Raw genomic sequence first — 26299 nt, forward strand, 5'->3', positions numbered from 1 at the left:
ACCGCCAAAATTTGCCCAAATTTGCCCAAAATTTCAAATTCTGAATTTTGCCCCAAAATCCCATTAAATTGCCCCAAAATTTCCCATAAATGGCCCCAAAAATTCATCCAAACATCAAAATTCATTTAAAGCCCCAAAATCCCTTTAAAAAGCTCCAAAAATTGTTGAAAAACACCCAAATTTGCCCAAAATTGCGAATTCTGAATTTTGCCCCAAAATCGCATTAAATTGACCCAAAATTTCCCACAAACGGCCCCAAAATTTTGTCAAAATATCAAATTCATTTAAAGCCCCAAAATCCCTTTAAAAAGGCCCAAAAATTGTTTAAAAATGCCCAAATTTGCCCAAAATTGCCCAAAATTCCAATTTTTGAAATTTGCCCAAAATCCAATAAATTCACCCCAAAATTTCCGCGCGAATCGCCCCAAAACCCCTTAAAATGCCCCAAATTTCATCCCCTTTAAACCCTTTAAAATCCCCCCAAAAATCCGCTTAAAATCGCCCAAAATTGCCCAAAATTTCAATTTTCGAAATTTGCCCAAAATCGCATGAATTTACCCCAAAATTTCCGCGCGAATCGCCCCAAAACCCTTTAAAATGCCCCAAATTTCGTCCCCTTTAAAATCCCCCCAAAAATCCCTTGAAAACGCCCAAAATTCGCCCAAAATTGCCCAAAATTTCAATTTTTGAAATTTGCCCAAAATCACATGAATTCACCCCAAAATTTCCGCGCGAATCGCCCAAAAACCCTTTAAAATGCCCCAAATTTCAACCCCTTTAAACCCCCCCCAAAAAAACCCTTGAAAACCCCCAAAATTTGCCCAAAATTCCCCAAAATTCCAATTTTTGAAATTTGCCCAAAATCCCGCGATTTCACCCCAAAATTTCCGCGCGAATCGCCCCAAAACCCTTTAAAATGCCCCAAATTTCAACCCCCATCCAGACCCTTTAAAATCCCCCCAAAATCCGCTTAAAATCGCCCAAAATTGCCCAAAATTTCAATTTTTGAAATTTGCCCAAAATCGCATGAATTTACCCCAAAATTTCCGCGCGAATCGCCCCAAAACCCTTTAAAATGCCCCAAATTTCATCCCCTTTAAAATCCCCCAAAAAACCCTTGAAAACCCCCAAAATTCACCCAAAATTGCCCAAAATTCCAATTTTTGAAATTTGCCCCAAATCGCATGAATTTACCCCAAAATTTCCGCGCGAATCGCCCCAAAACCCTTTAAAATGCCCCAAATTTCATCCCCTTTAAAATCCCCCCAAAAATCCGCTTAAAACCGCCCAAAATTGCCCAAAATTCCAATTTTTGAAATTTGCCCAAAATCCCGCAATTTCACCCCAAAATTTCCACGCGAATCGCCCCAAAACCCTTTAAAATGCCCCAAAATGCTCCCAAAACCCCAAAAACCCCCTGAAACGCCCCAAAAGGGAAAGAAAACGCCGCGAATCGGGTGAAAATGGTGATTTTTGACGCAAATTGCCCAAAATCGCCCGTTTTTGCCCCAAACCTGCTCCCGCCGCTCCCGCTCTCCTTTTTGGGCTCTTTGTTGGGCTCCTCGGGCGCCTGTTGGGAAATGGGGTAAAATTGGGTGGTTTTGGTTCAAAATGAACCAAAATTGGGTGGTTTTGACCCAAAAATTGAGCTCGGGGGGGGGAAATGACCCAAAATCGAGGGATTTGGACCCAAAACGTACCTGGGGGGAGGGGCCGCCCGGGGGGGGTTTGGAGGGACCTGGTTGGGCCTGGAAAAGGGGGAAAATCACCCAAAATGAGCCAAAATGAGCCAAAATTGACCCAAAATTGACCCAAAATGACCCAAAATCGACCCAAAATTGACTGAAATGACCAAAAATGACCCAAAATGAGCCAAAATTGACCCAAAATTGACTGAAATGACCAAAAATGACCCAAAATGAGCCAAAAATGACTGAAATGAAGCAAAATGAGCCAAAATGAGCCAAAATGAGCCAAAAATCACTGAAATGACCCAAAATGGCCCAAAATGAGCGAAAATGACCCAAAATGGCCCAAAATGAGCCAAAATGACCCAAAATTGACTGAAATGACCCAAAATGACCAAAAAATGACTGAAATGAGGCAAAATGAGCCAAAATGGCCCAAAATGAGCCAAAATTGGCCCAAAATTGACTGAAATGACCAAAAATGACCCAAAATGAGCGAAAATGACCCAAAATGGCCCAAAATGAGCCAAAATGAGCCAAAATTGACTGAAATGACCCAAAATGAGCCAAAATGAGCCAAAAATGACTGAAATGAAGCAAAATGACCCAAAATGAGCCAAAATGACCCAAAATGAGCCAAAATTGCCCAAAATGAGCCAAAATGAGCCAAAATTGACCAAAAATGAGCCAAAATTGCCCAAAATGACCCAAAATTGAACCAAAATGACCCAAAATGAGCCAAAATGACCCAAAATTGACTGAAATGAAGCAAAATGACCCAAAATGAGCCAAAATGACCCAAAACGACCCAAAATTGACTGAAATGACCCAAAATTGACCCAAAATGACCCAAAAATGACTGAAATTACCAAAAAATGACTCAAAATGACCCAAAATGAGCCAAAATTGCCCAAAATGACCCAAATTGAGCCAAAATGAGCAAAAATGACCCAAAATTGACTGAAATGACCCAAAATTGACCCAAAATGAGCCAAAATGACCCAAAATGAGCCAAAATTGACCCAAAAATGACTGAAATGACCCAAAATGACCCAAAAATGACTGAAATTACCAAAAATTGACTCAAAATGACCCAAAATGAGCCAAAATTGCCCAAAATGACCCAAATTGAGCCAAAATGAGCCAAAATGACCGAAAATTGACTGAAATGACCAAAATGACCCAAAATGAGCCAAAATTGACCCAAAATGAGCCAAAAATTGACCCAAAAATGACTGAAATGACCCCAAATGACCCAAAATGACCCAAAAATAACTGAAATGAAGCAAAATGACCCAAAATGACCCAAAATGACCCAAAATTGACCCAAAATTGACTGAAATGACCAAAAATGACCCAAAATGAGCAAAAATGGCCCAAAATGAGCCAAAAATCACTGAAATGACCCAAAATGAGCGAAAATGACCCAAAATGACCCAAAATTGCCCAAAATGACCCAAAATGAGCCAAAATGAGCCAAAATTGACCCAAAATGAGCCAAATTGACCCAAAATTGACTGAAATGGTCAAAAATGACCCAAAAATGACCCAAAATGAGCCAAAATGAGCCAAAATTGACCCAAAAATGACTGAAATGACCCAAAATGACCCAAAATGACCCAAAAATGACTGAAATTACCAAAAAATGACTCAAAATGACCCAAAATGAGCCAAAATTGCCCAAAATGACCCAAATTGAGCCAAAATGACCCAAAATTGACTGAAATGACCAAAAATGACCCAAAATGAGCCAAAATTGACCCAAAATGAGCCAAATTGACCCAAAATTGACTGAAATGGTCAAAAATGACCCAAAAATGACCCAAAATGAGCCAAAATTGACCCAAAAATGACTGAAATGACCCAAAATGACCCAAAAATAACTGAAATGAAGCAAAATGACCCAAAATGACCCAAAATGACGCAAAATGACCCAAAATGAGCCAAAATTGACCCAAAATTGACTGAAATGACCAAAAATGACCCAAAATGAGCAAAAATGGCCCAAAATGAGCCAAAAAAGACTGAAATGACCCAAAATGAGCCAAAATGAGCCAAAAATCACTGAAATGACCCAAAATGACCCAAAATGCCCCAAAATCCCTTGAAATGACCTAAAATGACCCAAAATCCCCCAAAATGATCCAAAATGACCCAAAATGCCCCAAAATGGCCAAAAATGAGCCAAAATGGCCCAAAATTGCCTAAAATGACCCAAAACCACTTAAAATGACCCAAAATGACCCAAAATTGCTTGAAATGAATCAAAATGCCCCAAAAATGACTAAAATGAGGCAAAATGACCCAAAATGTCTCAAAATCCCCCAAAATGACCCAAAATCCCTTGAAATGCCCCAAAATGCCCCAAAATCCCCCAAAATGACCCAAAATGGCCCAAAATTTCTTGAAATGAAAAAATGCCCCAAAATGGCCAAAAATGACCCAAAATGCCCCAAAATGACCCAAAATGCCCCAAAATGGCCCAAAATGGCCCAAAAAGCCCCAAAATTGCTTAAAATGACCCAAAACCACTTAAATTGCCCCAAAATCACTTAAAATGCCCCAAAATGACCCAAAATTGCTTGAAATGAATCAAAATGCCCCAAAAATGACTGAAATTGAGCAAAATGACCCAAAATGCCCCAAAATCCCTTGAAATGAATCAAAATGACCCAAAATCCCTTGAAATGCCCCAAAATGCCCCAAAATGCCCCAAAAATGACTGAAATTGAGCAAAATGACCCAAAATGACTCAAAATCACTTAAAATGACCCAAAATGCCCCAAAATCCCTTGAAATGCCCCAAAATGCCCAAAATGCCCAAAATGACCCAAAATGGCCCAAAATGAGCCAAAATGGCCCAAAATGGCCCAAAATTGCTTAAAATGACCCAAAATGACCCAAAATTGCTTGAAATGAATCAAAATGCACCAAAAATGACTAAAATGAGGCAAAATGACCCAAAATGACTCAAAACCACTTAAAATGCCCCAAAATCACCCAAAATGACCCCAAATGCCCCAAAATGACCCAAAATTGCTTGAAATGAATCAAAATGCCCCAAAATGCCCCAAAAATGACTGAAATGAAGCAAAATGCCCCAAAATGCCCCAAAATGCCCCAAAATGAACCAAAATGCCCCAAAATGACCCAAAATGGCCAAAAATGAGGCAAAATGGCCCAAAATACCCCAAAATTGCTTAAAATGACCCAAAATGACCCAAAATTGCTTGAACTGAATCAAAATGCCCCAAAATGGCCAAAAATGACCCAAAATGCCCCAAAATGCCCCAAAATGGCCAAAAATGACCCAAAAATGCCCCCAAATGACCCAAAATGACCCAAAATGGCCAAAAATGAGCCAAAAATGCCCCAAAATGACCCAAAATGGCCAAAAATGAGCCAAAATGGCCCAAAATTGCTTAAAATGCCCCAAAATGCCCCAAAACCACTTAAAATGCCCCAAAACGGCCCAAAATGCCCCAAAATGACCCAAAATGGCCAAAAATGAGGCAAAATGGCCCAAAATACCCCAAAATTGCTTAAAATGACCCAAAATGACCCAAAATTGCTTGAAATGAATCAAAATGCCCCAAAATGCCCCAAAATGAACCAAAATGCCCCAAAATGATCCAAAATGAGCCAAAATGGCCCAAAATGGCCCAAAATGCCCCAAAATCGCTTAAAATGACCCAAAATGACCCAAAATTGCTTGAAATGAATCAAAATGCCCCAAAATGGCCAAAAATGGCCAAAAATGCCCCAAAATGCCCCAAAATGGCCAAAAATGACCCAAAAATGCCCCCAAATGACCCAAAATGACCCAAAATGGCCAAAAATGAGCCAAAAATGCCCCAAAATGACCCAAAATGGCCAAAAATGAGCCAAAATGGCCCAAAATTGCTTAAAATGCCCCAAAACCACTTAAAATGCCCCAAAATCACTTAAATTGCCCCAAAATCACTTAAAATGCCCCAAAATGCCCCAAAATTGCTGGAAATGATTCAAAATGCCCCAAAATGCCCCAAAAATGACTGAAATTGAGCAAAATGACCCAAAATGCCCCAAAAATGACTAAAATGAGGCAAAATGACCCAAAATGCCTCAAAATGGCCCAAAATCGCTTAAAATGACCCAAAATGACTCAAAATTGCTTGAAATGAAAAAATGCCCCAAAATGCCCCAAAATGGCCAAAAATGCCCCAAAATGCCCCAAAATGCCCCAAAATGGCCAAAAATGCCCCAAAATGGCCCCAAATGCCCCAAAATGCCCCAAAATGCCCCAAAACGGCCCAAAATGCCCCAAACCTCGTCTTTCTTGTAGGGCGCCTCCAGCATGGCCTCGATGACGATGTCAAAGTCGTCTGACGTCATCGCGTCCGCCTGTGACGTCATCAAGGGGGTGTGACGTCATCACCGGGGGGCTATGACGTCATCCCCATCCCCCCCCCTTACCCACAATCCCCCGCTCACCGCGTCCAGGTTGGAGTCCATTGGGTCACAAGGCGGGGGGGGTGCTCCCTATTGGACGGGGGGGATGATGTCATCGATGATGTCATCCATATGGGGGGGGGGCTTGGCCACGCCCCCTTGTCCCTAAGCCACGCCCCCCCCCCCCCCCCCCCTCCATTGGTTCTGCACCCCCAAGCCACCCCCCCATTAGAATAAGGGCACTAAGCCACGCCCACTGTGTCTAAGCCACGCCCCCTTGTCCCTAAGCCACGCCCCCACCCCTTATAGCCACAATAGACCCCTAAGCCACGCCCCCATACACACAATAAGCCCCCTAAGCCACGCCCCCTTGTCTCTAGGCCACGCCCCCACCCCTTATAGCCATAATAGACCCCTAAGCCACACCCCCATGGACACAATAAGCCACCTAAGCCACGCCCCCTTGTCCCTAGACCACGCCCCCTTGTCCCTAAGCCACGCCCCCCACCCATTATAGCCATAATAGACCCCTAAGCCACACCCCCATGGACACAATAAGCCCCCTAAGCCACGCCCCCTTGTCTCTAGGCCACGCCCCCACCCCTTATAGCCATAATAGACCCCTAAGCCACACCCCCATGGACACAATAAGCCCCCTAAGCCACGCCCCCTTGTCTCTAGGCCACGCCCCCTTGTCCCTAAGCCACGCCCCCACCCCTTATAGCCACAATAGCCCCCTAAGCCACGCCCCCATGGACACACTAAGCCCCCTAAGCCACGCCCCCTTGTCTCTAGGCCACACCCCCACCCCTTATAGCCATAATAGACCCCTAAGCCACACCCCCATGGACACAATAAGCCACCTAAGCCACGCCCCCTTGTCTCTAGGCCACGCCCCCACCCCTTATAGCCGTAATAAGCCCCCAAGCCACGCCCCCTTGTCCCTAAGCCACGCCCCCCACGCCCTCATAGCCACAATAAGCCCCCCTAAGCCACGCCCCCCGCTCCCCATTGGCCCCGCGACCCTAAGCCACCCCCCCCCATAGAGACAATAAGACCCAGGAAGCCACGCCCCCCGCTCCCTATTGGCTGCGCTCTCTTAACTCCACCCCCCCATAGCCACAATAAGACCCAGGAAGCCCCGCCACCCGCTCCCCATTGGCTGCGCTCCCCTAACTCCACCCCCATTACCACAACAAGCGCCCCCTAAGCCCCGCCCCCCCGCTCCCCATTGGCTGCGCTCCCCTAACTCCACCCCCATTACCACAACAAGCGCCCCCTAAGCCCCGCCCCCCCGCTCCCCATTGGCGCGCCGCCGCTCCCCCACGTGTCCCCCCCCTACCCCCAAACCGCAGCCTCTAAACCCCGCCCCGCCGCTCCCCATTGGTCCGCGCCGCTAAGCCACGCCCCCCCCACCTCACCAAGCGCTCCCCCTCAGCCCCTCCCGCCGCGGGCTCCCCCGGCGCATGCGCGTTGCGCTCCCCCCCCCTCCGCCGCTTTTCCCGCCGCCGCCGCCGCTTTTCCCGCCACTTCCCCCGCCCCCCCCCCCGCCCCCCCCCGCTCCCCCCCCCCCATCCCGGTGCTTTTCCCGCCAAAAAGCGCCGCTTACCGGCCCCCCCCGAGCTCAACGAGAAGCGGCGGCGGCCCCGGACGCGGCGCTAAAATGGCGGCGGCCCCCAGAACCTTCCCCCCGCCCCGCCCCGCCTTCCTATTGGCTGAGGGGCGGCGGCGCCGCCGCGCCATTGGCTGCGAGCCGCCGGGCAGGCGGGGCGGCGCGCGGGGAGCGCGCTGATTGGCCACTCCCAGCCGCGCCGCCTGATTGGCCGCCGGGGCGTCGCTATGGAGACAAACCCGCCCTCCTCCCCCCCCCCCGCCCTCCCTGCGCGGTCGCCATGGCAACGCGGCCTAGTTGCGGCCTAGAAGCCTCCGAAACCCTCCAGACCTTGTTTTTTAACCAAAAAACGCCGTTTTCACGGCAAAAAACGCCCCAAAAAGCATCAGCGCGCCCCATAGACCCCCCCCAGTCACGTTTAATGGGCTTTTATTGATTAAAAGGGGGTGTTTTGGCCGCTCGATCACAGGCCGATGGTGTAGGAGCGGCCTGTGGGGTTGTGAAGGGCCGAGCAGGCCGGCGCCGTCACGGCCCACTCGTACCAAACCTTCTTGGGCGTGGCCAGGCGCCAGAAGGCCACGCCCACCTCCTCGCCGGCCCGCACCGCCATTGGTTGCTGTGGAGAAGGGAAAGTGGGTGGGCAAGATGGCCGCCGGGCAAGATGGCGGCGCCAAGATGGCCGCCACAACATGGCCGACAAGATGGCCGCCCAAAGCCCCAAAAGGACCCATTTTCACCCCAAAAATGGCCCCTCCCCAAGATGGCCGCCCATCCAATATGGCCGCCGATCCAAGATGGCTGCCGATCTAAGATGGCTGCCAAGCCCTGACCCCCAAAAGGACCCATTTTCACCCCAAAAATGCCCCCCCAAGATGGCCGCCCATCCAAGATGGCCGCCAATCCAAGATGGCTGCCATCCAAGATGGCTGCCATCCAAGATGGCTGCCAATCCAAGATGGCTGCCATCCAAGATGGCCACCGATCTAATATGGTTGCCAATCCAATATGGCCGCCCATTCAATATGGCTGCCAACCCAAGATGGCCGCCAAACAATATGGCCACCAATCCAATATGGCTGCCAATCCAAGATGGCCGCCAATCCAAGATGGCTGCCATCCAAGATGGCCGCCAATCTAATATGGTTGCCAATCCAATATGGCCGCCCATTCAATATGGCTGCCAATCCAAGATGGCCGCCAAACAATATGGCTGCCGATCCAATATGGCTGCCAATCCAATATGGCTGCCGATCCAATATGGCTGCCAAGCCAAGATGGCCACCGATCTAATATGGCCGCCCATCCAATATGGCCGCCGATCCAATATGGCCACCAACCAATATGGCCGCCAATCCAATATGGCTGCCAATCCAATATGGCCACCGATCCAATATGGCCGCCATCCAAGATGGCCGCCGATCCAAGATGGCCGCCAATCCAAGATGGCCGCCCACCTTGATAGGGAAGAAGATGGGGAACCAGGAGAACATCCCCGGGGAGTGCGTTTCCGGGCGGATACCTGGGGGTCAAAGGTCAGGCCGAGGCCACGCCCCCTTCTTCCCCTTGGCCACGCCCCCTTGGCCACGCCCCCTTGGCCACGCCCCCTCCAGCCCATTGACATCAACCCCATCCCGTTGACCACAACCCAACGCCCATTGATTGACACCCCGTAGCTCCGCCCCCTCGCTCCCATTGGCCACGCCCTTGGGGGGTTGACCCCTGAGACCCTCCCCTATTGGTCCGCCCACCCCGAAGCCCCGCCCACTTTCCTTAAGCTCCGCCCACCCCCCCCCACCCCATTGACGTCAACACAATCCCATTGACCACAACCCAACACCAATTGATTGACCCCCCGTAGCTCCGCCCCCTCGCTCCCATTGGCCACGCCCTTGGGGGGTTGACCCCTGAGACCCTCCCCTATTGGTCCGCCCACCCCGAAGCCCCGCCCACTTTCCTTAAGCTCCGCCCACCCCCCCCCACCCCATTGACGTCAACACAATCCCATTGACCACAACCCAACACCAATTGATTGACCCCCCGTAGCTCCGCCCCCTCGCTCCCATTGGCCACGCCCTTGGGGGGGTTGACCACTGAGACCCTCCCCTATTGGTCCGCCCACCCCCAAGCCCCGCCCACTTTCCTTAAGCTCCGCCCACTCCCCCCCAACCCCATTGACCTCAACACAATCCCATTGACCCCAACCCAACGCCCATTGATTGACACCCCCCGTAGCTCCGCCCCCTCGCTCCCATTGGCCACGCCCTTAGGGGGCTTGACCCCTGAGACCCTCCCCTATGGGTCCGCCCACCCCCAAGCCCCACCCCTTTTGTTAAGCCCCGCCCACTCAACCCCAGCCCAACCCCATTGACCCCAACCCAACGCCCATTGATTGACCCCCCATAGCTCCGCCCCCTCGCTCCCATTGGCCACGCCCTTGGGGGGCTTGACCACTGACACCCTCCCCTATTGGTCCGCCCACCCCCAAGTCCCTCCCACTTTCCTTAAGCTCCGCCCACTCAACCTCAGCCCAACCCCATTGACCCCAACCCAACGCCCATTGATTGACCCCCCATAGCTCCGCCCCCTCGCTCCCATTGGCCACGCCACTGGGGGGGTTGACCCCTGACACCCTCCCCTATTGGTCCCCCCAACCCCAAGCCCCACCCCCTCTCCTTAAGCTCCACCCCCTCCTCCCCAACCCAACCCCATTGCCCCCCATAGCTCCACCCCCTCGCGCCCGTTGGCCCCGCCCTTCGGCAGGTTGACCCATGAGACCCTCCCCTATTGGCCCGCCCCACCCCGAGGCCCCGCCCCCTCTGGCCCCGCCCCTACTGAGGGTGATGTCCCCATAGAGCGTGGTCTCGAAGTAGCCGGCGAATCCGTGCAGGACGGTGTTGACCCCGACCCGGAAGGACAAGTGCCGGAAGCGGTTGTTGTCGGGGGCGGGGTCTGGGGAGGGGGGCGTGGTCAGAGTCAGCCAATGGGGGCGATGGGGTCAATGGGGTCAATGGGGACAACAGGGTCAATGGGGTCAATGGGGGCAATGGGGTCAATGGGGACAACGGGGTCAATGGGTCAATGGGGTCAATGGGGTTAATGGGATTAATGGCATCAATGGGGTCGATGGGGTCAATGGGGTCAATGGGGTCAATGGGATCAATGGGGTCAATGGGGTCAATGGGGTCAATGGGGTCAATGGGGTCAATGGGGTAAATGGGGGTCAATGGGGTCAATGGAGTCAATGGGGTCAATGGGGTCAATGGGGTCAATGGGTCAATGGGATCAATGGGGTCAATGGGGTTAATGGGGTCAATGGGTCAATGGGGTCAATGGGGTCAATGGGTCAATGGGGGTCAATGGGGTCAATGGCATCAATGGGGTCAATGGGTCAATGGGATCAATGGGTCAATGGGGTCAATGGGGTCAATGGGTCAATGGGGTCAATGGGGTCAATGGCATCAATGGGGTCAATGGGGTCAATGGGTCAATGGGGTCAATGGGTCAATGGGGTCAATGGGTCAATGGGGTCAATGGGGGTCAATGGGTCAATGGGGTCAATGGGTCAATGGGGGCAATGGGTCAATGGGGTCAATGGGTCAATGGGGTCAATGGGGTCAATGGGGTCAATGGGTCAATGGGGTCAATGGGATCAATGGGGTCAATGGGGTCAATGGGTCAATGGGGTCAATGGGGTCAATGGGTCAATGGGGTCAATGGGTCAATGGGGTCAATGGGGTCAATGGGTCAATAGGGTCAATGGGGACAATGGGGTCAATGGGGACAATGGGGACAATGGGGTCAATGGGGTCAATGGGACTCAATGAACTGACAAATGGGGGGGTGGTTTCTTGGCCCCGCCCCCAGTTTGTGCGGCACCTCTGCCCCCGCCCCCTGGTGGGCGTGTCCTGGGAAGCCCCGCCCCCCGGGGGGCGTGTCCCACCTGGGTTCGGGTGCTGGAACTCGAAGCAGCGCTGGGGAGGAGCCAGTTGGTGGAAGTTGTGGAGCCGAACCACGTAGGGGGTCTCAAACTGGGCCTGGGGACCAGTACGGACCAGTATGGACCAGTATGGACCAGTATGACCAGTATGGACCAGTATGGGCCAGTATGGACCAGTATGGGCCAGTATGGGCCAGTATGGACCAGTATGACCAGTATGACCAGTATGGACCAGTACGGACCAGTATGGACCAGTATGGACCAGTATGGACCAGTATGGACCAGTATGGACCAGTATGACCAGTATGGACCAGTATGGACCAACGATCCCCCAGTCCATCCCAGTCCCATTGACCCATTTACCCCATTGACCCCATTGACCCCATTGCCCCCCATTGCCCCCCATTGACCCATTGACCCCATTGACCCATTGACCCCATTGACCCCATTGACCCATTGACCCCATTGACCCATTGACCCCATAGACCCCATTGACCCCCATTGACCCCATTGACCCATTGATCCCATTGATCCCATTGACCCCATTGACCCCATTGACCCCCATTGTCCCCATTGCTCCCATTGTCCCCACTGACCCCATTGACCCCATTGACCCCATTGATCCCATTGACCCCATTGACCCCATTGACCCATTGACCCCCATTGACCCCATTGACCCATTGACCCCATTGATCCCATTGACCCCCATTGACCCCATTGACCCCATTGACCCCCATTGACCCCATTGACCCATTGACCCCATTGACCCCATTGCTCCCATTGTCCCCACTGACCCCATTGACCCCATTGACCCATTGATCCCATTGATCCCATTGACCCCCATTGACCCCATTGACCCATTGATCCCATTGACCCCCATTGACCCCATTGACCCATTGACCCCATTGATCCCATTGACCCCCATTGTCCCCACTGACCCCATTGACCCCATTGATCCCATTGACCCCATTGACCCCATTGTCCCCATTGACCCATTGACCCCATTGACCCCATTGACCCCATTGACCCACCTGGGGGTGCCGGTCGGGCTCCCTGCAGCCCCGAACCTCCGTGTGCAGTTTGGGGGAGCAGACGGGGGCGAGGAACGAGCAATAGGAGCCGGGGATGGACACGCCTCCCGCTGTGGGGCAGACCCATAAGTGTGGGGCGGGACCCATAGGGACCAGCACAGCAACATAGAGACCATAGAGACCATAGAGACCCATAGAGACCATAGAGACCCATAGAGACCACAGAGACCATAGAGACCCATAGAGACCCATAGAGACCATAGAGACCATAGAGACCCATAGAGACCATAGAGACCATAGAGACCATAGAGACCATAGAGACCCATAGAGACCATAGAGACCCATAGAGACCATAGAGACCATAGAGACCATAGAGACCCATAGAGACCATAGAGACCATAGAGACCCATAGAGACCCATAGAGACCATAGAGACCCATAGAGACCCATAGAGACCCATAGAGACCATAGAGACCCATAGAGACCCATAGAGACCATAAAGACCATAGAGACCATAGAGACCCATAGAGACCATAGAGACCCATAGAGACCATAGAGACCCATAGAGACCCATAGAGACCATAGAGACCCATAGAGACCATAGAGACCATAGAGACCATAGAGACCATAGAGACCCATAGAGACCCATAGAGACCCATAGAGACCCATAGAGACCATAGAGACCATAGAGACCCATAGAGACCATAGAGACCATAGAGACCATAGAGACCCATAGAGACCCATAGAGACCATAGAGACCCATAGAGACCCATAGAGACCATAGAGACCCATAGAGACCCATAGAGACCATAGAGACCATAGAGACCCATAGAGACCCATAGAGACCATAGAGACCCATAGAGACCATAGAGACCATAGAGACCCATAGAGACCCATAGAGACCATAGAGACCATAGAGACCCATAGAGACCATAGAGACCATAGAGACCATAGAGACCATAGAGACCCATAGAGACCATAGAGACCCATAGAGACCATAGAGACCATAGAGACCATAGAGACCCATAGAGACCATAGAGACCATAGAGACCATAGAGACCATAGAGACCCATAGAGACCATAGAGACCATAGAGACCATAGAGACCCATAGAGACCCATAGAGACCATAGAGACCCATAGAGACCATAGAGACCATAGAGACCCATAGAGACCCATAGAGACCATAGAGACCATAGAGACCCATAGAGACCATAGAGACCATAGAGACCATAGAGACCATAGAGACCCATAGAGACCATAGAGACCCATAGAGACCATAGAGACCATAGAGACCATAGAGACCCATAGAGACCATAGAGACCATAGAGACCCATAGAGACCCATAGAGACCATAGAGACCCATAGAGACCCATAGAGACCCATAGAGACCATAGAGACCCATAGAGACCCATAGAGACCATAAAGACCATAGAGACCATAGAGACCCATAGAGACCATAGAGACCCATAGAGACCATAGAGACCCATAGAGACCCATAGAGACCATAGAGACCCATAGAGACCATAGAGACCATAGAGACCATAGAGACCATAGAGACCCATAGAGACCCATAGAGACCCATAGAGACCCATAGAGACCATAGAGACCATAGAGACCCATAGAGACCATAGAGACCATAGAGACCATAGAGACCCATAGAGACCATAGAGACCCATAGAGACCCATAGAGACCATAGAGACCATAGAGACCCATAGAGACCATAGAGACCCATAGAGACCATAGAGACCATAGAGACCCATAGAGACCATAGAGACCCATAGAGACCATAGAGACCCATAGAGACCCATAGAGACCATAGAGACCATAGAGACCATAGAGACCCATAGAGACCATAGAGACCCATAGAGACCATAGAGACCATAGAGACCCATAGAGACCATAGAGACCATAGAGACCCATAGAGACCATAGAGACCATAGAGACCCATAGAGACCCATAGAGACCCATAGAGACCATAGAGACCCATAGAGACCATAGAGACCATAGAGACCATAGAGACCATAGAGACCCATAGGGAGCCCATTGCTCCATTGCCCCCCATTCATTTCCATTGATCCCATTCATCCCCATTTCCCCCATTAACCCCCACCCCGTCTCCCATGACCCCACCACGATCTTCCCCCTCCCTCCCCACGTGACCCCCTTTGATCCCCATTGTCCCCATTGACCCCATTGATCCCATTGACCCCATTGACCCCATTGATCCCATTGACCCCATTGACCCCATTGATCCCATTGACCCCATTGACCCCATCGCCCCCATTGACCCCATCGCCCCCATTGACCCCATTGACCCCATTGACCCCATTGACCCCATTGACCCCCATTGATCTCTATGAGTATCTATGGGTCCCATTAACTCCCACTGACCCCATTGATTACTATTGATTCCCATTGACCCCATTGGCCCCATTGACCCCCATTGACCCCATTGATCCCCATTGACTCCCATTGACCCCATTGTCCCCATTGACCCCTTTGTCCCCATTGACCCCATTCACTCCATTCATCCCCATTGATCTCATTGTCCCCCATTCATTCCCATTGACCCCATTGATCCCATTGACCCATTGACTCCATTGACCCCATCGCCCCCATTGACCCCAATGTCCCCATCCCCCCCATCCCCCCCATCGTCCCCATTGTCCCCACTGTCCCCTCCCCCACCTTTCAGGCACTTCTGGGCCCCGTCCAGGCACTCGGGCGCCAGCTCGTTGTCCCCAAACGACCCCATTGACCCCATTGATCCCATTGACCCCCATTGACCCCATTGCCCCCATTGACCCCATTGACCCCATTGATCCCCATTGACCCCCATTGACTCCCATTGATCCCATTGCCCCCCACTGACCCCCATTGACCCCATTGATCCCATTGACCCCATTGACCCATTGACCCCATTGACCCCATTGACCCCATTGACCCCCATTGTCCCCATTGACCCCATTGATCCCATTGACCCCCATTGACCCCATTGACTCCCATTGACCCATTGATCCCATTGACCCCCATTGACCCCCATTGACCCCATTGACCTCCATTGACTCCCATTGACCCCCATTGACCCCATTGACCCCATTGACTCCCATTGACCCCCATTGATCCCCATTGACTCCCATTGACCCCATTGATCCATTGCCCCCTATTTATTCCCATTGACCCCCATTCACCCCATTGACCCCATTGACCCCATTGACCCCCATTGACTCCATTGTCCCCATTGACCCCATTGACCCCCATTGATCCATTGACCCCATTGATCCCATTGACCCCCATTGATCCATTGCCCCCATTGTCCCCATTGACCCCATCCCCCCCATCGCCCCCATCCCCCCCATTGTCCCCATTGTCCCCACTGTCCCCTCCCCCACCTTTCAGGCACTTCTGGGCCCCGTCCAGGCACTCGGGCGCCAGCTCGTTGTCCCCAAACGACCCCATTGACCCCCATTGACTCCCATTGACCCCCATTGACTCCCATTGACCCCCATTGACCCCCATTGACCCCATTGACCCATTGACTCCCATTGACTCCCATTGACCCCCATTGATCCCATTGACTCCCATTGACTCCCATTGACCCCCATTGACCCCCATTGATCCCATTGACTCCCATTGACTCCCATTGACTCCCATTGACCCCCATTGACCCCCATTGACTCCCATTGACTCCCATTGACTCCCATTGACCCCCATTGACCCCATTGATCCCATTGTCCCCATTGACCCCATTGACCCCCATTGACTCCCATTGACCCCATTGACTCCCATTGACCCCCATTGACCCCCATTGACCCCATTGACTCCCATTGACCCCCATTGACTCCCATTGACTCCCATTGATCTCTATGAGTATCTATGGCTCCCATTGACTCCCACTGACCCCATTGATTCCTATTGATTCCCATTGACCCCCATTGACTCCATTGTCCCCATTGACCCATTGACCCCATTGTCCCCATTCACTCCCATTGACCCCTATTGATCCCATTGACTCCCATTGACCCCCATTGACCCCCATTGACTCCCATTGATCCCATTGATCCCCATTGACTCCCATTGACCCCCATTGACCCCCATTGACCCCATTGATCCCCATTGACTCCCATTGACCCCCATTGACTCCCATTGACTCCCATTGACTCCCATTGATCCCCATTGACCCCATTGACTCCCACTGACCCCATTGATTCCTATTGATTCCCATTAACCCCATTGTCCCCATTGTCCCCATTGTCCCCATTGTCCCCATTGCCCCCATTGTCCCCATTGACTCCCATTGACCCCATTGACCCCCATTGACTCCCATTGACCCCCATTGACTCCTATTGCCCCCCATTGATCCCATTGATCCCCATTGATCCCATTGACCCCCATTGTCCCCATTGACCCATTGACCCCATTGTCCCCATTCATTCCATTCATCCCCATTGATCTCATTGTCCCCCATTCATTCCCATTGACCCCATTGATCCCCATTGTCCCCATTGACCCCATCCCCCCCATTGTCCCCATCCCCCCCATTGTCCCCACTGTCCCCACTGTCCCCTCCCCCACCTTTCAGGCACTTCTGGGCCCCGTCCAGGCACTCGGGCGCCAGCTCGTTGTCCCCAAACGACCCCATTGACCCATTGACCCCAGTGACCCCATTGACCCCTATTCATCCCCATTGATCCCATTGACCCCCATTGCCCCCCATTGTCCCCATTGACCCCATTGACACCATTGATCCCATTGATCCCCATTGATCCCATTGACTCCCATTGATCTCTATGAGTATCTATGGGTCCCATTGACTCCCACTGACCCCATTGATTCCCATTGACCCCCATTGATCCCCATTGACCCCATTGTCCCCATTCACTCCCATTGATCCCATTGACTCCCATTGACCCCATTGTCCCCATTCACTCCCATTGATCCCATTGACTCCCATTGACCCCCATTGACCCCCATTGACCCCATTGACCCCATTGATCCCATTGATCCCATTGACCCCCATTGACCCCCATTGACCCCCATTGATTCCCATTGACTCCCATTGACCCCCATTGACTCCCATTGACTCCCATTGACCCCCATTGACTCCCATTGATCCCATTGACTCCCATTGACCCCCATTGACCCCCATTGACTCCCACTGACCCCATTGATTCCTATTGATTCCCATTAACCCCATTGTCCCCATTGTCCCCATTGCCCTCCATTGACCCCCATTGACTCCCATTGACTCCCATTGACCCCCATTGACTCCCATTGACCCCCATTGACTCCCATTGATCCCATTGACCCCCATTGACTCCCATTGACCCCCATTGACTCCCATTGACTCCCATTGACCCCATTGTCCCCATCGCCCTGATTGTCCCCATCCCCCCCACTGTCCCCACTGTCCCCTCCCCCACCTTTCAGGCACTTCTGGGCCCCGTCCAGGCACTCGGGCGCCAGCTCGTTGTCCCCAAACGACCCCAGCAGCTCGGACACCAACAGGTCGGCGCCCTCGGGGGGGTCCCAGCCCCTCATGTCCCGCGGGACCACGCGCACCCGCGCCCCCCACTCCTCGTACTGCCAGCTCTCCAGCCTGGGGGCAGACCCACAGATTCCGTGGGGCGGACCCATAGATTCCGTGGGGCTGCCCCATAGATTCTATGGGGAGGCCCCATAGATGGGGACAGAAGGTCTGGGGGGGATTTGGGGTGGGAAGGTGATGATTTCAGGGGGTTATGGGGCTGCCCCATAGATTGTGTGGGGCTGACCCATAGATTCCGTGGGGCTGCCCCATAGATTCCGTGGGGCAGCCCCATAGATTCCGTGGGGTGGAGTTAGAGGAGTTTGGGGGGCTAAATGGGGATTTGGGGGTGTTGTGGGGTGTCTATGAGGCTCGGGGGCACTTGGGGGGCTGCCCCATAGATTCTGTGGGGCAGACGCATAGATTCTATGGGGCGGACCCATTGATTCTATGGGGTGGCCCCATAGATGGGGACGGGGGGTTTGGGGGGGATTTGGGGTGGGAAGGTGATGATTTCAGGGGTTATGGGGCTGCCCCATAGATTCTGTGGGGCTGCCCCATAGATAATGTGGGGCGGACCCATAGATTCTATGGGGCAGCCCCACACATGGGGGGTTTGGGGGGGAATTGGGGTGGGAAATGAGGGGTTTGGGGACGCTATGGGGCAGAGACACTTGTGGGGCTGCCCCATAGATTCTGTGGGGCTGCCCCATAGATTCCATGGGGCAGCCCCATAGATCTATGGGGCGGCCCCATAGATGGGGACAGAAGGTCTGGGGGGGATTTGGGGTGGGAAGGTGATGATTTCAGGGGGTTATGGGGCTGCCCCATAGATTCCGTGGGGCTGCCCCATAGATTATGTGGGGAGGACCCATAGATTCTATGGGGCAGCCCCACACATGGGGGGTTTGGGGGGGAATTGGGGTGGGAAATGAGGGGTTTGGGGACGCTATGGGGCAGAGACACTTGTGGGGCCGCCCCATAGATTCCATGGGGCTGCCCCATAGATTCTATGGGGTGGGCTTGGGGGGGTCTTGGGGGCAGATTTGGGGCGGGAAATGACATTCCAGGGGGTGCTATGGGGCAGAGGTCACTTGGGGGGCTGCCCCATAGATTCTGTGGGGCTGCCCCATAGATTCCGTGGGGCTGCCCCATAGATTCTATGGGGTGGAGTTAGTTGGGGTTTGGGGTCTAAATGGGGATTTGGGGGTGTTGTGGGGTGTCTATGAGGCTCGGGGGCACTTGGGGGGCTGCCCATAGATTCTATAGGGCGGACCCATAGATCTATGGGGCAGACCCATGGATTCTATGGGGCGGCCCCATAGATGGGGACGGGGGGTCTGGGGGGGATTTGGGGTGGGAAGGTGATGATTTCAGGGGTTATGGGGCTGCCCCATAGATTCCGTGGGGCTGCCCCATAGATTATGTGGGGCGGACCCATAGATTCTATGGGGCAGCCCCACACATGGAGGTTTGGGGGGGAATTGGGGTGGGAAATGAGGGGTTTGGGGACGCTATGGGGCAGAGACACTTGTGGGGCTGCCCCATAGATTCCGTGGGGCAGCCCCATAGATTCCGTGGGGCTGCCCCATAGATTCTATGGGGTGGAGTTAGTTGGGGTTTGGGGGGCAAAATGGGGATTTGGGGGGGTTGTGGGGTGTCTATGAGGCTCGGGGGCACTTGGGGGGCTGCCCCATAGATTCTGTGGGGCTGCCCCATAGATTCCGTGGGGCTGCCCCATAGATTCTATGGGGTGGGCTTGGGGGGTTCTTGGGGGCAGATTTGGGGCGGGAAATGACAATTTAGGGGTTGCTATGGGGCAGAGGTCACTTGTGGGTCTGCCCCATAGATTCTGTGGGGCTGCCCCATAGATTCTATGGGGCGGACCCATTGATTCTATGGGGTGGCCCCGTAGATGGGGACGGGGGGTTTGGGGGGGATTTGGGGTGGGAAGGTGATGATTTCAGGGGGTTATGGGGCTGCCCCATAGATTCCATGGGGCTGCCCCATAGATTCTATGGGGTGGAGTTAGTTGGGGTTTGGGGGCTAAATGGGGATTTGGGGGGGTTGTGGGGTGTCTATGAGGCTCGGGGGCACTTGGGGGGCTGCCCCATAGATTCTGTGGGGCTGCCCCATAGATTCCGTGGGGCTGCCCCATAGATTCTGTGGGGCGGCCCCATAGATGGGGACGGGGGGTCTGGGGGGGATTTGGGGTGGGAAGGTGATGATTTCATGGGGTTATGGGGCTGCCCCATAGATTCTGTGGGGCTGCCCCATAGATTATGTGGGGAGGACCCATAGATTCTATAGGGCGGACCCATAGATCTATGGGGCGGACTAATAGATTCTATGGGGTGGCCCCATAGATGGGGACGGGGGGTTTGGGGGGGATTTGGGGTGGGAAGGTGATGATTTCAGGGGTTATGGGGCTGCCCCATAGATTCTGTGGGTCTGCCCCATAGATTATGTGGGGCTGCCCCATAGATTATGTGGGGAGGACCCATTGATTCTATGGGGCAGCCCCATAGATGGGGACGGGGGGTTTGGGGGGGATTTGGGGTGGGAAGGTGATGATTTCAGGGGGTTATGGGGCTGCCCCATAGATTCTGTGGGGCTGCCCCATAGATTATGTGGGGAGGACCCATAGATTCTATGGGGTGGAGTTAGTTGGGGTTTGGGGGGCTAAATGGGGATTTGGGGGGGTTGTGGGGTGTCTATGAGGCTCGGGGGCACTTGGGGGGCTGCCCCATAGATTCTGTGGGGCTGCCCCATAGATTCTGTGGGGTGGACCCATAGATTCTATGGGGCGGCCCCAGAGATGGGGACGGGGGGTCTGGGGGGGATTTGGGGTGGGAAGGTGATGATTTCAGGGGGTTATGGGGCTGCCCCATAGATTCCGTGGGGCTGCCCCATAGATTCTATGGGGCAGCCCCACACATGGGGGGTTTGGGGGGAATTGGGGTGGGAAATGAGGGGTTTGGGGACGCTATGGGGCAGAGACACTTGTGGGGCTGCCCCATAGATTCCGTGGGGCATCCCCATAGATTATGTGGGGTGGACCCATAGATTCTATGGGGTGGAGTTAGGAGGGGTTTGGGGGGCTAAATGGGGATTTGGGGGGGTTGTGGGGTGTCTATGAGGCTCGGGGGCACTTGGAGGGCTGCCCCATAGATTCCGTGGGGCTGCCCCATAGATTATGTGGGGCAGCCCCATAGATTCTATGGGGCGGCCCCATAGATGGGGACGGGGGGTTTGGGGGGGATTTGGGGTGGGAAGGTGATGATTTCAGGGGGTTATGGGGCTGCCCCATAGATTCTGTGGGGCTGCCCCACAGATTCCATGGGGAGGACCCATAGATTCTATGGGGCAGCCCCACACATGGGGGGTTTGGGGGGGAATTGGGGTGGGAAATGAGGGGTTTGGGGACGCTATGGGGCAGAGACACTTGTGGGGCCGCCCCATAGATTCCATGGGGCTGCCCCATAGATACCGTGGGGCTGCCCCATAGATTCTATGGGGTGGAGTTAGTTGGGGTTTGGGGGGCAAAAAGGGGATTTGGGGGTGTTGTGGGGTGTCTATGAGGCTCGGGGGCACTTGGGGGGCTGCCCCATAGATTCTGTGGGGTTGCCCCATAGATTATGTGGGGCTGCCCCATAGATTCTATGGGGTGGCCCCACAGATGGGGACGGGGGGTCTGGGGGTGATTTGGGGTGGGAAGGTGATGATTTCAGGGGGTTATGGGGCTGCCCCATAGATTGTGTGGGGCTGCCCCATAGATTCCGTGGGGCTGCCCCATAGATTCCGTGGGGCTGCCCCATAGATTCCCTGGGTCAGCCCCATAGATTCTATGGGGCAGCCCCAGAGATGGGGACGGGGGGTCTGGGGGGGATTTGGGGTGGGAAGGTGATGATTTCAGGGGGTTATGGGGCTGCCCCATAGATTCCGTGGGGCGGCCCCATAGATTCTATGGGGTGGAGTTAGTTGGGGTTTGGGGGGCTAAATGGGGATTTGGGGGGGTTGTGGGGCGTCTATGAGGCTCGGGGGCACTTGGGGGGCTGCCCCATAGATTCTGTGGGGCTGCCCCATAGATTCTATGGGGCGGACCCATTGATTCTATGGGGTGGCCCCAGAGATGGGGACGGGGGGTCTGGGGGGGACTTGGGGTGGGAAGGTGATGATTTCAGGGGGTTATGGGGCTGCCCCATAGATTCCGTGGGGCTGCCCCATAGATTATGTGGGGCGGACCCATAGATTCTATGGGGCAGCCCCACACATGGGGGGTTTGGGGGGGAATTGGGGTGGGAAATGAGGGGTTTGGGGACGCTATGGGGCAGAGACACTTGTGGGGCTGCCCCATAGATTCCGTGGGGCTGCCCCATAGATTCCGTGGGGCTGCCCCATAGATTCTATGGGGCGGACCCATAGATTCTGTGGGGTGGCCCCATAGATGGGGACGGGGGGTTTGGGGGGGATTTGGGGTGGGAAGGTGATGATTTCATGAGGTTATGGGGCTGCCCCATAGATTCCGTGGGGCTGCCCCATAGATTCCGTGGGGCTGCCCCATAGATTCTATGGGGTGGGCTTGGGGGGGGTTTGGGGCCAGATTTGGGGCGGGAAATGACAGTTTACGGGGTGCTATGGGGCAGAGGTCACTTGTGGGTCTGCCCCATAGATTCTGTAGTGCTGCCCCATAGATTCCGTGTGGCTGCCCCATAGATTCTATGGGGCGACCCCATAGATGGGGACAGAAGATCTGGGGGGGATTTGGGTTGGGAAGGTGATGATTTCATGGGGTTATGGGGCTGCCCCATAGATTCCGTGGGGCTGCCCCATAGATTCTATGGGGTGGGCTTGGGGGGTTTTGGGGGCACATTTGGGGTGGGAAATGACATTTTAGGGGGTGTTATGGGGCAGAGGTCAGTTGTGGGTCTGCCCCATAGATTCCGTGGGGCTGCCCCATAGATTCTATGGGGAGGACCCATGGATTCTATGGGGCAGCCCCATAGATGGGGCAAGAAGGTCTGGGGGTGATTTGGGGTGGGAAGGTGATGATTTCAGGGGGTTATGGGGCTGCCCCATAGATTCTGTGGGGCTGCCCCATAGATTCCGTGGGTCAGCCCCATAGATTCTATGGGGCGACCCCATAGATGGGGACAGAAGGTTTGGGGGGGATTTGGGGTGGGAAGGTGATGATTTCATGAGGTTATGGGGCTGCCCCATAGATTCTGTGGGGCTGCCCCATAGATTCCGTGGGGCTGCCCCATAGATTCTATGGGGTGGGCTTGGGGGGTTTTGGGGGCAGATTTGGGGTGGGAAATGACATTTTAGGGGTTGCTATGGGGCAGAGGTCACTTGTGGGGCTGCCCCATAGATTCTGTGGGGCTGCCCCATAGATTCTATGGGGCGGGCCCATTGATTCTGTGGGGCGGCCCCATAGATGGGGACGGGGGGTCTGGGGGGGATTTGGGGTGGGAAGGTGATGATTTCAGGGGGTTATGGGGCTGCCCCATAGATTGTGTGGGGCTGCCCCATAGATTCCGTGGGGCTGCCCCATAGATTCTATGGGGTGGGCTTGGGGGGGTTTTGGGGGCACATTTGGGGTGGGAAATGACATTTTAGGGGGTGTTATGGGGCAGAGGTCACTTGTGGGGCCGCCCCACAGATTCCGTGGGGCGGACCCATAGATTCCGTGGGGCTGCCCCATAGATTCTATGGGGTGCCCCAGAGATGGGGACGGGGGGTCTGGGGGGGATTTGGGGTGGGAAGGTGATGATTTCAGGGGGTTATGGGGCTGCCCCATAGATTCCGTGGGGCTGCCCCATAGATTCCATGGGGTGGAGTTAGTTGGGGTTTGGGGGGCTAAATAGGGATTTGGGGGTGTTGTGGGGTGTCTATGAGGCTCGGGGGCACTTGGGGGGCTGCCCCATAGATTCCGTGGGGCTGCCCCATGGATTCTATGGGGAGGCCCCAGAGATGGGGACGGGGGGTTTGGGGGGGATTTGGGGTGGGAAGGTGATGATTTCAGGGGGTTATGGGGCTGCCCCATAGATTGTGTGGGGCTGCCCCATAGATTCTGTGGGGCTGCCCCATAGATTCTGTGGGGTGGACCCATAGATTCTATGGGGTGGAGTTAGTTGGGGTTTGGGGGGCTAAATGGGGATTTGGGGGTGTTGTGGGGTGTCTATGAGGCTCGGGGGCACTTGGGGGGCTGCCCCATAGATTCTGTGGGGCTGCCCCATAGATTCTATAGGGCAGACCTATAGATTCTATGGGGCTACCCCATAGATGGGGATGGGGTGTTTGGGGGGGATTTGGGGTGGGAAGGTGATGATTTCAGGGGGTTATGGGGCTGCCCCATAGATTCTGTGGGGCTGCCCCATAGATTCTGTGGGGTGGACCCATAGATTCTATGGGGCAGCCCCACACATGGGGGGTTTGGGGGGGAATTGGGGTGGGAAATGAGGGGTTTGGGGACGCTATGGGGCAGAGACACTTGTGGGGCTGCCCCATAGATTCCGTGGGGCTGCCCCATAGATTCCATGGGGCTGCCCCATAGATTCCGTGGGGTGGAGTTAGAGGAGTTTGGGGGGCTAAATGGGGATTTGGGGGGGTTGCGGGGTGTCTATGAGGCTCGGGGGCACTTGGGGGGCTGCCCCATAGATTCTATAGGGCGGACCCATAGATTCTGTGGGGCTGCCCCATAGATTCTATGGGGTGGCCCCAGAGATGGGGACAGGGGGTCTGGGGGGGATTTGGGGTGGGAAGGTGATGATTTCATGGGGTTATGCGGCTGCCCCATAGATTCTGTGGGGCTGCCCCATAGATTCCATAGGGCAGCCCCATAGATTCTATGGGGTGGGCTTGGGGGGTTTTGGGGGCAGATTTGGGGGGGGAAATGACATTTTAGGAGGTGCTATGGGGCAGAGATCACTTGTGGGGCTGCCCCATAGATTCTGTGGGGCTGCCCCATAGATTCCATAGGGCAGCCCCATTGATTCTATGGGGTGGAGTTAGTTGGGGTTTGGGGGGCTAAATGGGGATTTGGGGGGGTTGTGGGGTGTCTATGAGGCTCGGGGGCACTTGGGGGGCTGCCCCATAGATTCTGTGGGGCTGCCCCATAGATTCTGTGGGGTGGCCCCATAGATGGGGACGGGGGGTCTGGGGGGGATTTGGGGTGGGAAGGTGATGATTTCATGAGGTTATGGGGCTGCCCCATAGATTCCGTGGGGCTGCCCCATAGATTATGTGGGGCGGACCCATAGATTCTATGGGGCAGCCCCACACATGGGGGGTTTGGGGGGGAATTGGGGTGGGAAATGAGGGGTTTGGGGACGCTATGGGGCAGAGACACTTGTGGGGCTGCCCCATAGATTCCGTGGGGCTGACCCATAGATTCCGTGGGGCAGACCCATAGATTCTATGGGGTGGGCTTGGGGGGTTTTGGGGGCAGATTTGGGGGGGGAAATGACATTTTAGGGGGTGCTATGGGGCAGAGGTCACTTGTGGGTCTGCCCCATAGATTCTGTGGGGCTGCCCCATAGATTCTATGGGGCAGCCCCAGAGATGGGGACAGAAGGTCTGGGGGGGATTTGGGGTGGGAAGGTGATGATTTCAGGGGTTATGGGGCTGCCCCATAGATTGTGTGGGGCTGCCCCATAGATTCCGTGGGGCTGCCCCATAGATTCTGTGGTTCGGACCCATAGATTCTATGGGGTGGAGTTAGTTGGGGTTTGGGGGCTAAATGGGGATTTGGGGGTGTTGTGGGGTGTCTATGAGGCTCGGGGGCACTTGGGGGGCTGCCCCATAGATTCTGTGGGGCTGCCCCATAGATTATGTGGGGCTGCCCCATAGATTCTATGGGGCGACCCCATAGATGGGGACAGAAGGTCTGGGGGGGATTTGGGGTGGGAAGGTGATGATTTCAGGGGGTTATGGGGCTGCCCCATAGATTCTGTGGGGCTGCCCCATAGATTCCGTGGGGCTGCCCCATAGATTCTATGGGGTGGAGTTAGTTGGGGTTTGGGGTCTAAATGGGGATTTGGGGGTGTTGTGGGGTGTCTATGAGGCTCGGG

The 26299-nt window shown here is 54.2% G+C and overlaps 2 protein-coding genes across 4 annotated transcripts in view; both read right to left on the reverse strand.

The window, feature by feature from the left end:
* RBM23 (RNA binding motif protein 23) overlaps nucleotides 1-7910 on the reverse strand; it is a 30163-nt gene extending 22253 nt beyond the window's left edge. For both annotated transcript variants that reach the window (XM_065044361.1, XM_065044360.1), the window contains exons 1-5: nucleotides 7729-7910; nucleotides 6162-6209; nucleotides 5997-6071; nucleotides 1701-1748; nucleotides 1515-1570 (exon numbers count right to left, since the gene is read on the reverse strand). In XM_065044361.1, the coding sequence (XP_064900433.1) occupies nucleotides 1515-1570; nucleotides 1701-1748; nucleotides 5997-6071; nucleotides 6162-6182 (200 nt within the window). In that variant the 5' untranslated portion in view covers nucleotides 6183-6209; nucleotides 7729-7910. The remainder of the gene's footprint in view (nucleotides 1-1514; nucleotides 1571-1700; nucleotides 1749-5996; nucleotides 6072-6161; nucleotides 6210-7728) is intronic.
* Nucleotides 7911-8143: 233 nt separating this feature from the next.
* PRMT5 (protein arginine methyltransferase 5) overlaps nucleotides 8144-26299 on the reverse strand; it is a 42918-nt gene continuing 24762 nt past the window's right edge. Inside the window, exons 12-17 of one of the 2 annotated variants that reach the window (XM_065044358.1) lie at nucleotides 18124-18299; nucleotides 12700-12809; nucleotides 11672-11765; nucleotides 10564-10680; nucleotides 9186-9250; nucleotides 8144-8347 (exon numbers count right to left, since the gene is read on the reverse strand). In XM_065044358.1, the coding sequence (XP_064900430.1) occupies nucleotides 8195-8347; nucleotides 9186-9250; nucleotides 10564-10680; nucleotides 11672-11765; nucleotides 12700-12809; nucleotides 18124-18299 (715 nt within the window). In that variant the 3' untranslated portion in view covers nucleotides 8144-8194. The remainder of the gene's footprint in view (nucleotides 8348-9185; nucleotides 9251-10563; nucleotides 10681-11671; nucleotides 11766-12699; nucleotides 12810-18123; nucleotides 18300-26299) is intronic. The other variant, XM_065044359.1, reaches the window with a different exon arrangement.

The sequence above is a fragment of the Columba livia genome, chromosome 36, assembly GCF_036013475.1.
Source record: "Columba livia isolate bColLiv1 breed racing homer chromosome 36, bColLiv1.pat.W.v2, whole genome shotgun sequence".
NCBI classification, from domain to species: Eukaryota; Metazoa; Chordata; class Aves; order Columbiformes; family Columbidae; genus Columba; species Columba livia.